Source organism: Xiphophorus maculatus, chromosome 3, assembly GCF_002775205.1.
Source record: "Xiphophorus maculatus strain JP 163 A chromosome 3, X_maculatus-5.0-male, whole genome shotgun sequence".
NCBI lineage: Eukaryota > Metazoa > Chordata > Actinopteri > Cyprinodontiformes > Poeciliidae > Xiphophorus > Xiphophorus maculatus.
In genome coordinates, this window is record NC_036445.1 from 29,225,769 (window position 1) to 29,240,863 (window position 15,095).

The 15,095-nt window shown below is 40.1% G+C and overlaps 1 protein-coding gene across 2 annotated transcripts in view; it reads left to right on the forward strand.

The window, feature by feature from the left end:
* vps13b (vacuolar protein sorting 13 homolog B) overlaps positions 1 to 15,095 on the forward strand; it is a 301,790-nt gene that overhangs the window by 236,255 nt on the left and 50,440 nt on the right. For both annotated transcript variants that reach the window (XM_023331569.1, XM_023331568.1), the window contains exons 42-46: positions 1,125 to 1,321; positions 3,858 to 4,039; positions 5,476 to 5,696; positions 5,794 to 5,925; positions 10,920 to 11,081. In XM_023331569.1, coding sequence (XP_023187337.1) covers positions 1,125 to 1,321; positions 3,858 to 4,039; positions 5,476 to 5,696; positions 5,794 to 5,925; positions 10,920 to 11,081 — 894 coding nt within the window. The remainder of the gene's footprint in view (positions 1 to 1,124; positions 1,322 to 3,857; positions 4,040 to 5,475; positions 5,697 to 5,793; positions 5,926 to 10,919; positions 11,082 to 15,095) is intronic.

A 15,095-nucleotide genomic window follows, 5' to 3' on the forward strand; every position in this document is an offset into this window, starting at 1 on the left:
AATTGCGCCACATGAACTGATCAGTACATTATTTACAAGAGAACGCAAAAGCTTCGTGAGAAAATGCAAAAGAAAAAAAAAATCCTCCATGTCCCCTAGGGGGTTCCGTATGATACCTGTAAGCTGTCAGCATATGTTTCCTAATCTGGATTTTAGGAAAGTTATCTGCTGCATATAAGATATTATCAGCTACTGTATATTGTCATTCTAAAAATCCTCACCTATTCCTGTTAGAGTCCTAAAAGCATCTGTGTTTGAGGTTTTGAAGTCCACTACAGTTTTCCTTAATCATTGTGTAACTCCAAGAGTCCAAGAAAATCACTTGTTCCTGGTGAGTAACAATGGTTCCACCAAAGATTGTTATAGAAACCTGTTGGTTTGAAATTAGTAATTTGGTCTGAGTCCTAGTTTTCCGTACATCATGATGGTTTAGTAGACATAGCCAGGGTGCAGATGAAAACATCTGTGCGATTAACTGGTGTAAGAGTATTTAGTTTAGTTCTCTTTCAATCTGACGATAAATAACAGACATCAGGTGGGAAGAGTAACACTTTGAATGTGTGTTTGGTGTTAAACATTTAGAATTATCACTGAGTTTAAAACTGGGACAGTTGTTGAGGAACAAAAGAAAATCACAGTCGAGCATCTTTGTGTGCTCCAAAAACGAATACCTGAATCTCTACACTGTCCATTTTAATTTTTTTTTGTTTGTTTGGAAGGCAAAAGGGAACAGGAAGAACTATGATTGACCATCATGCTTAAGTGATTATGTGTTCTGCTCATATAATGGATGTTGAAATCTAGTCAAAACCATTGAGTGAGCAACCCGTGATATGACAGAGCACTTTTCCAGGCAGCAGCCGTTGTTTGGACACTCCTTTTCCACATTCTACTTAAGTTCTTTATTAAATTGGGAATTCTTTTTTTTATTATCATTATTATTATTTCATGAAAGGTAGTCCTGAGAAGAATAAGACATTTAAAAAAATATTTAATCACGCAATAAAGTTAACCACAGACCAGATGCCAATCTTGACATAAACAGAAAACAAAGCCTCTAAATAAGATGCACATGTAGAAGTTACTTTTGGAAGTTGTGTAAATGACTGTGTCATTTCTTGTAGGTACCATGCAGTCTGGAGTACTGGGACGAGCTCCAGCAAGCCTTTGTCCCTTACAGGGAGTTCAGCCTGTCAGAAAGCTGTTCCTGCCAGCTGCAGCTGCCCAGCCTCAGCCTCACTGATCAACAGAAGGAGCTGGTGGCCTCAGACCTCTGGAGGATCGTGCTCAACCACAACGGAGAAGGCGGAGATGAGCAGAGGTGAGGCAAACTTCTGTTTTACCAGAAAAGTTGTGACACCTGCTGGAAAACACGTCCAGGAACCGGAACAGGCTCCAAAGCTCATTGGTTGTACAGGCCTGTGAGGGCTGCTTGGAACACAGCGTTGCCTTTAATAATCAAATCGGGACCTCCTTGCTTTCTTACTTCAGAACAATGGTGTCAAACATTGTCAAGCTTAAAATTTCACTATCTAACATTTACAAATAACGTTTTTTTCCCATACATTAAAACTGTCACCATGTCGTAACAGTATAATATTAGACAGATAATTTGTGAAAAGATCGACCCCCTCTACTTCCTCCCAGTGCTAATAATCTGGTCTGCAAAAATGCATCCCTCCTGATCAAAAACAACCAATCAGAGCCAGGAGGAGTGTGTCAATCTACCTCCTGTATGCTGCTAAATGTGCAGCATACAGGAAAACCAACTTACTGTTCCAGGAATACTGTCATTGGTTGCTATGCTGACTGGCCTTAGCATTCATGTCAGACTTTGTTGAAGGGGAGCATCTGTAGCGTAGCACAGAAAAATGTGCTACAAGAGTGATTGACAGCGCTAAGACCCTCCTCCTGGCTCTGAGTGGTCATTTCTGACTGAGTGATGGATTTCTGCAGTTAATACTGGGAGATGGCAGAGAAGCTCAATTTTTTCACATATCTATCTTATATTATCACATTTATGATCATTTTAACAAATATGTTAAAAAAAATGTTTTAAACAGATTTTTCATGAAAATTACGTACTGGTTTTGTAATATTGGGAGATTTCATGGGTCAAGATCTTGTTACGCCCCTGGTAGAAGCAGGAGGAGATGAGATTAGAAAAGGGCCTCATTAGAGCACAAACATATTTACTCTATGCACCTCTAGCTGATTTTAAATACATACACCAACCTTATTGGAACGTACATCAGGTATGTGTGTGGATCTGCAGTCTCCGTTCCCATCGGGGGTGAGTAAAAACAGAGGCAGAGTGCTCCCAGACTGCAGAGCACAAAGATCTAAAATGTGTCCCTCGCCCCACATCTGGTGTGCAGGAGCAGGGAGCGGGCTTGGAAGGCGTTCAGATAGGCCTAATGAGATTTCCCAGCACACCAAGTGCCTGTCAGGGCCCATCCGGATTCCTTCCTGCTTACCTTGAGTGTATCTAATCGAGGGGAAGCTCAGGGGAAGCACGAGTCAAGCCCCCTTCAGGTTGGCCCGTGAGCTGTTAGGCCGTTCTTAGCCCAGTTTGGGCTGGGCCGGGTTTGACCAAACTCTAACACTTCACAGAGCATGCTCTGACTTCAGTCTTCTCGCTGCCACTGGTTTCTCCACCCGCCTCTCCTGTGTCTCCCTTCGCCTTCTGGGGTTTAGACGATTTTCTGAAATATGTTGGTCTGCCATTTTCTCCTTCGTTTTTTATTTATTTATTTTTGTCTTACTTCATTCTTTTTTTTATGTCTTTGTCCATTTTTGGTTCCTTTTGGGATTTAGAGAAACTTTTTGTGGAAAAATAAGCACCAAGCCCCACATTCTGTGGGATTTAGACAACTTCAGAAAAGGAAAAAAAATATCTAAAAGAAGAAACAGAACTCTCTTAAGGACCGTATAGTAAAACAAACATCTGTATTTAATTACAATCATACCCCAAACACTACATTTCCTTTATGTTTAAATTATTTGTCTTTTTTGATCAAAAGTGATTCCACTTTCCTTACTCTCTCATTTCATCTGCCATACTTCAGTTTCCACCAGAAAAATAACTTGGCTGGCCCGCCAACTGGAAGTAATGAAAATTGTCAACATATGATGGTTATCTTTTTAAGGAGCGCTCCGTTGGACCCACATTTTTCACTTCTTGAGAGTTTTCCTCTCAAAGTGGATCATGGTAGCAGCAAATTATAGAGCAAATGGTCATTCGTTTCAATTACTTCCACTTCAACATCATCAACCATGACATGCAATTAATGTCCACCGAGGGCTTTTCCTGGAAACTGTGGCTGTAATAACTTACCTAACAGCCCTGGACAGTGAGGAGGCCCTCTCTGCGTTATTGTCTCCTTCATTCCAGGTTTCCTGAAAAGTCCTGGTGTTTATCTCAGAATGGATTTATGTCACTGTTTCACACAGTTTTTTGAAAGATGTATGACTGTTATTTTTTCCATCTTCTTTTATTGGATGAACCAATGTGGGTATATATACTGTACATATTAGTCTTTTTGGAAAAATCTCCAACAGTTTCAGTATAAAATCTTACCAAGTATTTTTGGTCTAGTTTCTAGTCCAAATATCTTAGTACAGTCAAAATTTTTGAAAAAAAAAATTAACTTAAAAGTAACTTTTCAGCAAATAATTCCTTAAAATTCCACTGCTGCTAAGAAAATGTTTGGTTATAAATGAAAGGATCTGCAAGTTGAACTGGTTCTTCTTTTATCAATACTATGGAGTTATTCACTTAAAACAATGTTCATGTTGATTATTAGCGTCGCCATCGTTCTGATGAGCTGTTCTATTGAAACATTTCTCTCCTCCAGTTCGGACAGTGAGTGTGGCTCCCAGCTCCCGTGTGATCAGCTGGTGTCCCCCATTGCGTTGGCAGCCTGCACCCGTGTGGACTCCTGTTTCGCTCCCTGGTTCGTCCCGTCGCTGGGCGTGTCCTTGCAGCTAGCGCAGCTGGAAGTTCACCTCTGCCACCACCTGGAGCAGCTGGGAACAGGTAGGCTGCATCAAACAGCACTGCATCACAAGGTCTCACGGGGCAACTGAAAATGGACCCTAAGTGCACAAACCTGCAGAAAGAGTTGCTTTCACAACATGTTGGTCATTTAGACTTTATTATCTGAATGAAAGTTTAAAACAATCTGCAGCAGGGGAGTGCTTTCCTGAAGTATTGACGCCTGCTGAGCTTTTTTACATGTTGTCATCTTCCAACCAGACTGTCAGGAAAATGGATGGAGAAAACATTTTTTCCAGGGATCCTGGTACACTTGATATCGGGGCTGAAGTAGAGACAGTAACGCTAAACATGTTGGTGATTTAAATAAAAGTCATAGTCCATTTCTAAATACAAATAAGTATCGGTGGCAAGACTTGAAAACTGATGTGTATGGACGACCTCCATACAATCTAAATGAGCTGGAGCTTTTTTGCAGAGATAATGGGGAGAATTTTCAAAGCTGGTAGAGACTTACTGCAAATGACTTACAGCTATAATTTTAGTGACGGGTGCTTCTTCAAAGTGTTCACCCAGGAAAGAGATTTAAATGACATACACTGTACCAAACTTACTTTGCAATAAGTTTTGTCAAACATAGTATATTTATCTTTATTTGTAAAGGTGTGCCCTATGCTCGTGTTGTTCCGTAACATAAAATTTCAATAACATTTGTGGTTGGAACGTGAAAAAATATCGAAAGAAGTTCAAAGGATATGAATACTGTAGGCAGGGACTGTACATTGAAGCCTTCTGATTGGCTGTCTAGATCAGGGCTCTACAACCTAAAGAGCCATTTTGCTCTCATGACAGCCGAATAAACTTCGTCTACAGCCGCTCATGTCGCATGAATTCTTTTTCTTTTTAAAACAGCATCTTATTTCTATTTTTAGGATTTTAAACAAAGATAAATATAAGACAGCATGGATAATAAATGGAACATTGACCAACATATTCGACATGTATCGATGATAGCACTGGTCATAATGTAATCTTTGCCACTGGTTTCTCTTTTTGTGGCTTCTTATTCTTGTGTTTTTATGATGTAAAGCACTTTGAGCTGCCTTGTTACTGAAATGCGATATGCAAATAAAGTTGATTGATTGATATATGTATATTTTTTGATCACATAGATTCCAACTTGATGGCAAGGAAAACAGATAAAAAAAAAAGACTGGTATTTTAATATGATTCCTTTAGGTTGCAGAGAATAAATCCAAATCTAATGCACATGTGGAGAATAGACATTCAGTTGGCTACGACCCATTCTGTTCCCCCAGAGTACAACCTTTGAAGTTTGAGTCTCGATGGGTAGTCAGTCCAATTCATTCACATTTTTATTTATTTGGTGACATGGAAATAATTTTCATTAATTTATGGACTATTGACATATTTGTGTTTGATCATCTTTAATTAGAAATGTTTTTTCCTTCATCCAGTTGCATCAAGGAAACTTCATCCCTTCCTGCCAGACAGGAAGTTACCTCAAGAACAGGAGTTCATGGTGATTGGTTCTCGGGAGCCCCAGGTGTTCATGCGCCAGTGGAGCAACGGACCTCGTCACTGTCAGGAGATGAGCTTTTCCACACGGCTGGACTGCAGACTGCTGGAGTATCGAAACCTAACCCACCTGCAGCTGCTCCAGTCCTGTGCACTGCAGGTTGGCTTACCAAAACTCTGCTTGCATGTTTTAATTATTCTGCTAAAAATGAAGATATACTGATTTGAAACGTAATTTGATGTGTCCCTTTTTATAGGGACAGGCCACTGCCATCAGCTGCCCCCAGAACAGCTCTTTAACTGTCAATGTGTTTGTGGATCCCATGTTCCTCAACATTAGCCAGTATGCCATCCATACTGTGGACACTGCACTGCTCAGCTGGCAACAGGTACACTTCACAAAACATCTCTCCATGGGTGGAAATGAACTGTCAGTAAAGCCAAATGACCTGCTTGGCATTCATTTTCAAAAAGTTTCTAGATTCAGATTTTTAAAAAAGAAAAAGAAGTTTGCCACATTTTTTTAATGTTTTTTTTTATTTTTTAGCTATTTCACCAGGTAAGTTGATTGAGAACAAATTTACATTGTCAACAGCATCCAGTTCAGAAAACATCAAGACATCATCCAACAGAATATCATAGCAGAAAAGAAAAGGATACAACAAAATGGAGAAAAAAAGTAAAACACAACCATCTATACTGACCAAATGTACTATCACAAGTCAACAGTTTTTAAAATCAGGTACATTAATCATGTGTTATGGTTTTTACTGAGTTGATAAAGTTGGATATGTTCTTGTACATGTGTGGGTCCTGTCTGGTTTCCTACCACAGTTCAAAAAACATGACTGTTAGGTTAAGTGGTCTCTCTAAAGTTGTTCTTAGGGGTGAGTGTGTGTTCATGGTTGTTTGACCTGTGTGTCTCTGTGTTGCCCTGAGATGGACTGGCGACCTGTCCAGGGTGAACCCCGCCTGTCGCCCAACGATCACTGGAGATAGTTTACTACCCTGCAAGGATAAGTGGCAGACAGCAGATGTATGGGGGGATGGTGGAGTCTAGAGATCTACTACTGATTCATGTAGATTTTATCTAGACAATTAAAAGTGTTTAAAATGGGGTGAAGTACAATTGATACAGTCAGACGTCTAACAGATTCCCACTAACATTTATTCTGTAGGAAAATGTTCCAGACATACAACCTGCCAAGTTTCACTCTGTTCATCTTCTTTACAAAAATCGGCCATGAATTGGTTCTCTCTGTCAGCTCACCAGAAGCCCCCAAATTTCTCTCTTCGTCAGGAGCTCATGCATCACACCTTTGCTGCTGTGGTTCACAGAAATACCGAAACCTCCTGCTCTCATCTTCTAATCTGAACTGCTCTCATAATTTAGACCATATCTGCATTTAAAAAGGTTGGAAAAATGCAATGCTCATGTCATGTGCTTTATCCGCCATGTTTGTTTTGAAACTTGCTTAGTCAAAGGGAGCAAAAAACTGGTGTATCCAGTGTAAGCAGTGCGCACCAGATTGGGGCTTTGAAGGAGAAACATTTGTTACATTTATTGAAACATTTCAGAAATTAAAAAAACATAAATTTACTGTCCAACCTTGCAGCACCCAGTCAGTCACTCAGCTGTGGCTCTTTTTATTTTCAATCAATATTACAGTTTATAAATCAAAGAAAAAAATAATTACCAAAAGTAAAATAGTCATTTTTTGACTTAGCTCGCCATTGTTGCATAAGGATGTTTGCCTAAAGTGATTAAATAATCACTGATCTGTTTTTTCTTGTTCAAAGTTAATTCTCAACTGTATCCCTTTTCGATTCATGTTTTGGAATCCCTCAGAAAGCCAGGGAAACATTTGCTTTATGTCTATTTTGTCTATTTTGTTATAAACAACTCCATGGGGAGTTGTTTATAACAACTATTAAGAGAGAGCATTGGAAATCACTCAGAAATGTGTGCACATCCAGAGAATATGGTAAAAGCCTGCCTTTTGTCCCAGATGAAATATGAGTTAATTTGACAAACAGAGCGGATTCCATGAGACTGGTTCAGGTTGTACGCCAGCGGCAATAAAGTTTTCAGAAGGGAATTGCCTTTCTGTTTGGTGTAAATTGTGACTAAGAGGATACCAGTGTTTGGTCCTCATCATTTCCCAGATCTCAGCTCTCAGCACTGTTTCTGGTAGCCAGGATACTTGTGTGTGAAGTGATGCCCACAAAAACATGGTAAAACTTGAGTGGTGACACCTGCCAAGACTTCATCTGGGCCTGGTTCCCCACCCAGATGTTTGTTCTCTGTACACACTTCCACCAACACACTCACACTCACGCACACACGCACAGACAGGCTTTAGATCCCGTATCATGGCTCTCTTTGCGTAGCTGTGCTGACTCATATACTGGCCTCTGGAGACACGAGGTTCTCATGATTTTACATGCATGTAGACACTCAGTGCCAGGTGAAGGAAAGAAAAAAAAAGCAATAGCTCATGTTTTTCTAAAAACAGCTGTGATCTTTTTACCTGTGGAAAATAAAATTAAACAAGCTATATAAAAATACACCATGAAATTATTGCTCTGGCTCGTGGTTTATTACTTTGGTTTTCACTCAGGGACATCACTGAAGACTGTCTGACTGTTTACCGACTTGTCAGGTTTGATCCGTGGCGTCATCATAGCACAAGTCATTGTTCCCTATTTATGCCAGTTATTTAAGTCATAAATAACTTAAGGCTGTTGCTAATAATAAAGTAAAAGGCCATTTGAGGCTCATTTTGAGTGTGTGGCGCATTTTGCAGCCTACTATTTTTGTTGAAACAAAGGCTAGCCTCCAGCGCTGACACGGTCCCCACCCATCTCTGATACATAAATTTCAGCTGTAAATAAGATGAATCCAGTTTGATTCTTTCTGACGGTCTGAAAGAAAAAAAAGCTGAATTACTATATACTGTATTGGCCAATCTATTTTTAAAATAATAAGTAAAATGTTTAATTTCATAAGAGTTTTTGTTTATTCTGTTGTTGCTGTGACATCTTGTATGGGTGCAGCTCAGCAGAAACAACAATCTTAACTGATGAGGACCATTTCTTTTAAATAAATGGTCCATTTATTTATTCAGTAGTAGTCAGACATGATAAAAGTCTTTGTCTTACAAAGATAGTTGTTTTTTTTTTTTTCAATAATTCTCCTGTTTCTTTGGGTCAAGGCCAACAGGCAGGGTGGTTGAGGAGCGACTTGGGGGCCAGCACTGAAACAAAGCAGATTCCTCAATTAAAATCTGGCTGCAACCTTACAACCTAGGCATGGTCGTAACAGACCCACTACAAACAGAAGAGATGGCTCTCTTCCAGAGGGATTGCAATAAATAGCCATAAAACCCAGATTTTTATGATCCGAACACACGATCACTTAGCAATGTTCCATATGTCCGCGATACACGGCTCTTGGTTCTCAAATAAAATCGGTTTCCATAATTTTGCACGAGCCAAATTCTTGTTGTCAACATCGATTTACGATTCACACCATAACATCACAGCACAAGGCTGACCTGTTCCAGTGCTGTAAACTTTGAGTTCTCATTCAGATGGAGGACAGAACGATTAGGTTCAGAGGTTTTGCAAAAAGGTACAGATTTTTCCTTTTTTTATTTTATTTTTTACTTTTTTGCTTCATGTCCTCAGACTCAGTGGCCTCGTGCGTCCCCAGCCCCCCAATCCCTTAGGCCCCATGCCTCCATTTTCAACTGTTTGTCCCGAGTGCCGGCCTCAGTCTTTGCTGCCTCCAGTTCCTAACTCAAGGGAAGTGGCTTTGGTGGACAGCCACACAATAGCCCAGTAGTGTTTCAACAATGTGCTTTTCTCACAGAACAGTCACAGGCTGTTCCATATGCAACCGAGACAGCAGGAATTTTCCCTCTTGATAATTTTATTGCTTTATTTTATTTTTCTCTGTTCTTCCCATGCTTCATTAATTCTGTTTTTCTTTGCAACTGGACAGAAAAGAACACAGATCTTGAGTTTCTGGCCCTAGCAGAGTTATGTCCTACTTGGGCCATTTTTTGACGAGCATATCATCTTCGGTAGATCGGAATTGGGTTCATTTTCTCATTTACGGTATTTTCGTATCATCCACAACATCGTTTTTTTTTTTTTTTTGTTTTTGTTTTTGTTTTTTTTTTACATGCAACTTATAAGGTGACCATTGTTTGCAATCAGTTTTCCAGACATTTTACTGAACCTTTCCATTTTTATAAGGGCCATACAGCTAAGGGTTGGAGTCTGGATGGATTAGAGTAACGAGTAGTAGGACAGTTTCTGAAGAAGAAGCTGTCATCTTGTGCTCTTTTACAAGATTTATGAGACAAGTGTTTAGGTTTCTTCGTATTAGTGTTTATCCCCTTTAAGCCCCTACATACTTAAAGAGTGAGTATGATTATAAAAAGAAGCTTTCTGATAAGTGTATCACATTAGCTTGTGAATCAGGGGAGAAAGACGATATGGTCTCAGAGTGGGCTTAGCAATGGCATCTTAAGATGGCAGCAGGAAGTTGGTAAATCGCAGTGTCACATTCAAAAGTAGGCACAGATAGTGTTTCCACAATAAAACTGGAAATGCCTTTAAACCCGCTGCTGCAGCTGTCCCTTCTATATTTTACTCTCCGACTCTCATGCGCACGCACACATCTATCATCACTTGTTCTTTAAGTGGTGTAAACTTTCCCATCCGTTTTCAATCTAATCAACCACCCCAGGATCCTGAACGTGCTTGGCAGTCAGACTCTGAGATTTTACTGCCAGCTTCTCTTAACCATCTCTGCTTTTCTCTTCAGAAACGAGCTAGCCAGATTACCGTATTCTTTGTTAACATATTTGGGTAATTATCGAGAAGCCATGTGAGCTATGTTGGTGTGTCGGGAGCGGAGCGAGAGGGACCCTCATCAGGTCACTGGAGTCTTGAGTAGGAGCTCAAATAACAGCTACAATCTAAGTCATATGGGGCGCCGTTGTTTGGTGTTATTTAATCCAGGAGAGTTGACACACACTGTTCTCTTCTTGTTGCATCTGTGTTTTAATAGCAAGACAGTGAGTTCTCCTTTTTGCATGCAAGTTAACAAATGAGTAGTTGCCTGTTTGAGGCTTTCTGTGAGAGAGTTTCTTTTATCAAACACACTTTAGCGGTGGATGTTATTTACCAACATAATACCAACAATGTAAGTGGGGGTGGGGGGAAACTAATATTTTACACAAATCAATTTTCATGTAGGCTTGTGACAAAATGTGAACGAATGAAAGGGCCTCTAGATTTTGTTTTACTGCCTACATTCTTTATCCATTGCAATTCTTACTCCAGTCTCTCATATTGTTTTGTTCCTCAGAATGGGAACCAAGACGCAGAGGAGCTGCTGTACAGTCACTACGTGATCTGCAATGACACAAATGAGACGCTGCGTTTTGGTCAGGTGGACACGGATGAGAACGTTCTGCTGGCCAGCCTCCACAGCCACCAGTACAGCTGGAGGTCCCACAAGTCTCCTCAGGTAGTGCACACATTTCCAAAACAATTCCAAAATAGTCTAGAGGATGGGAGATTTCTGATGGCTTACATCAGAGTGGTTTTGATTAGTTGGTTGTGTTTTTTTAGCAAAAGAATCACAGTTGATCTTGAATGCAATTGAAATTCAGATTCTAAATTTTAAACATACAGTAGGTTTTGATTTGATATAAAATCTGAAAGTTTTTTAATTTTGAAATCACGTCAAATTGTTTCTTTGGTTACCTGAAACAATTCAGAATTCCTGTATGGATCCAGTGTGAATGTGTAATAGGATTTACAAGACACAAAAAACAAGAAGACAGTAGAAGTGTTCCAAAAGAGTCTCTATATAGTACAAAAAAGATCGTGCCACATTCATTTGCTTGTGGGTATACTTCTATTGCATGTGTTGAATGGCACACAGGAATTTGTTTGCCTGGAGCAGGGCATTAAAATGTTGTCCTGAGAGCTTCAAACACATGCACACCCCCACACCTTCATCAATGCGCTGCAGCTATCAGAGTGTTCCTGTCAGCGATCTCAGACAGTTCCCTGACAGCATTGTTAAAGAAGATTGATTATATTTAACCCTATGTGGTTTTGAGGTTGAGTGGAGGGTGGGCTGGTGATCTGTGGCATGTGTGTGCAGTGTGTGCGTGTGTGTATGTGGCACGCACATGTTCCAGGACCCCCATGTGTTCCACAATGAGTGTGAGAAAGTCAAGCTTGAGAAAAGACATGGCCATAATTGCTCGCAGTAAGTCAGTAAGTCAAGTTGTATTAATCATCGACCATGGTTAATCTGTGCTCTTACCTCACTCTCACTCACACACTCTGTGAGTGGCAATCTGGCATATCGGCACAGCGAAATACCACAACTCATTTTTAGCAGCGAGGCAAAAATGACCTCTGCGTTTCCAGGGATGTTTTGGATGAAAGATTGTCCGAGTGAGCCAAATGTCATCATGGATGAAGAATGCGATTCCAGGCTCGTTCTGTCATGTGTTATTCCATCATGTGTTTGTGCAATATAAAAAAGTGTGTTCTTAAGATGGACATGATTTGAGAAACTAGATAAAATACGAAGCGCCGATGTTGCCAAAACAGCTTAACTAACGTTAAGCGCGGTGATAAAAACCTAGCCAATGTGTCCGCCTCAGCAAATTGTAGCAAACACTCCTAATTACATTTTAGGGTTATAAAAATAGCGACACTGATAAGGGCGCGGATTTTATTTCTTTAATGGCTACATGGTCCTGCAAAGTGTTGTTGGAGCCCATAAAAATCCACTTTCAGGTGGAATTTTAAATGCTTGGGCTGTTAGCTTTAGTCCCTCGATGCTAAGGAGATTCAAAAACAAATCTGATCCCTCTGCATCGCTATTTCTCTGTTTTTCACACCCTTCCTTATAGGTTTTTCTCTTTCTACATGCTTGATGTGTTCGTTAGTACATTGTCTCTTTATCCTCTGACCTCTACACTGTTTACATAACTGTATATTTTCCTATATTCCTTGACTTTTTTGTTGCTTATCTTTGTTATATATTGCTTACGTACACCTCAGGAGTCATTGGTTGGCTGGTATTTGGTCTAATGCACTTAGTTTCAGTCATTCTCAATGTGATTTCAGAATCCACAGCCACATTGCTTATTGTAGAAATGATTATGATTTTATCAAAGCAGTCCTCTTTTTCTTCGGTCCATTTGTCTAGCCAGCAGACCTATGTCACCATTTTCAGGTTGTCAGCGTTCCATTGAAACTGCAGCCAAGTCATGTTCCCATCCACGTTTTCTCATACTTTTATTCCTTCCTCATCTTCCATTATTGTAACCCTTCCAAGCCCATCAGTAAACACTTCACTTCTCGAGACCTACGGTGCAGTTACCTCAGTCACGGTCTCCTGGGTTGTTTGTAGCCCTGCATCGTAGCAACCTACCAGCTTCAGGTCAAAACTCATTTCAGACCTCACACCCTAAAACGCAGGTCAACACATAGCTGTAGAATGATGTTGGTTTAGCCTGGTTCTCTTTAGTTCATCGGCTCAGTGAGATCAGTAGACCAAGGCTTTCTCTTATGTCCACACTAGCTTTGAGCATTTTTGTCCCTTCATGCTTAACTCTGCTTAGTTACAACACACGGCTTTCTTATGTTGTTCTTGTCTCTTTCTGATTCCTGAAGCAAAGCCATGTGTTCTCGTGTTTTATGGTCATCCTGGCAGATCTCGTTGGCCCTTGCCTTTTTAGTCCTTTTTTCCTGCCATCTATTAGACTTTTTCTTCAGAAGAAAAACATGTTTTCAGTTACATTAACCTAAAAAAAAATCTTTACTTCCAAGATTGTAGACGTGACAATCCCTTCAGATCTTCTTCCAAAAACACCCTCACAGTTTTTGAAAATTAAGTCACTTTTAGTTTCATGTCGTTGCCCTTTAGCTAATTATCTAGCATTCACGGGGATACTGCTCGGTTGGATGCTAGTCTTTCACACCTTCTTGGCTGTTTTGTACACACGTTTTTTAATGGCGCCATCTGATATCAATTTGCACCTTTCAGGAGAATGTTTTTTTTTTTTTCCTCAGCAACTAGTGAATTGAAGTATTTCTGCAATTTTCTCATAATCTCCGGCAATGTAATTTACGATTAATTTACGTATCTACTAGTAGGGGGTTGTTCATTCATTTTGGTATGCTTTGACACCAGCTCTGTTCAGTATGCTTTAAACGAACTCTTGTCTATTTGTTTAGAAAGTCCAGTTCATTCAAACCATAACTGAAGACCTTGGTCTCTGGTACGGTTCAAATTCATAAGCAAACTAGAAACCACTCCAAAAGCAGGAAACGGATTAGAGAACAGAGCATTCTGGGTGGACTGAACTAAAACAAACATGCAGTATAGCAGTCGCGGGAGAAATGGCTTTTGGTCTTTTGCCAAAGAGAATCCTACAATCCCTAAAATTTGACACCACTCTGTTTTTGTTCACAGTTTGTGAAGAAGGAAGGGGCACAATCATCTTTTTGATTTTTGACGTTTTGTCGTTCCCTTCAGTGGTGCTTGGTGCAGCGCCACCACAGGCAAGGGGGGGAACAGGTTTTCCAATTAGTGTGGATCGTTTGACACAGAGCAGTGTGAAAGCGAACCACACCAGATGAAAGTGGAACAAATGTTGCAATTTTGGTCCCCAATCGAACCAAATCTACCGGACTATCAGATGTGAAAACACCTTCAGGTTTTATCAAGCGTCAAAATCTGCCTCATGTCATAAGAGAGGAATTGGTACCAAAATAACCTAAAAACATCCATCCATCCATCTGTCAACCAAGCCATTCCACCACATTCCTACTTACCCCAATTCTTTATGTTATCCTAGATTAAAAGTCTAGAAAGGAAACCCAGACAACTCTCTCCCAAATGACCCTGCTCAAAGCATTTTAGGGAATTCCACAGTGTTCCCTGGTCAGAAGGAGTAATCCCTTTAGCAGGTTCTGGTTCTGTCTCACGCTCTTCTCCCAGTTGGAAACACCCTGAAACCTCCATAGGGTGGCGCCGGAAAGACGTCCTGATCGGACGGTCAAACCGTTTTACTATTTCCATTCATTTCCTTCAGTGAATGGAAATAGCGTGTACAAAGTTGTCTTTAATACTACTCACTTGGTATAACACAAAGTGTGGTACTTCACACCTCCACATGGTCGACATACCATACCTGGTGTTGTACCTCGTTACTCTACTTCAGGGAACAGCAGTAATGTGCTTTTATAATGTAATGTACAATTCAAATAGATTTATATGGAAAAGTTTATTATAAATATTAAAAATGTTTAGCTGTAAAGAAAAAATAAACTGAAATTCAACGATTTAAGTAGATGGATGAATGTTGTTTGTTTACAAAATGTAAATGGGAAGGGACTAAACGGCAAGGTGTGAGTACAAATTGGCAAGACGATGATTTGACCCGGAGTTTTTCAGTCACTAGTTCTGGTTTATTTCTTTTCCCTCCTCTCAGGAAAGCATGGGCCTGTT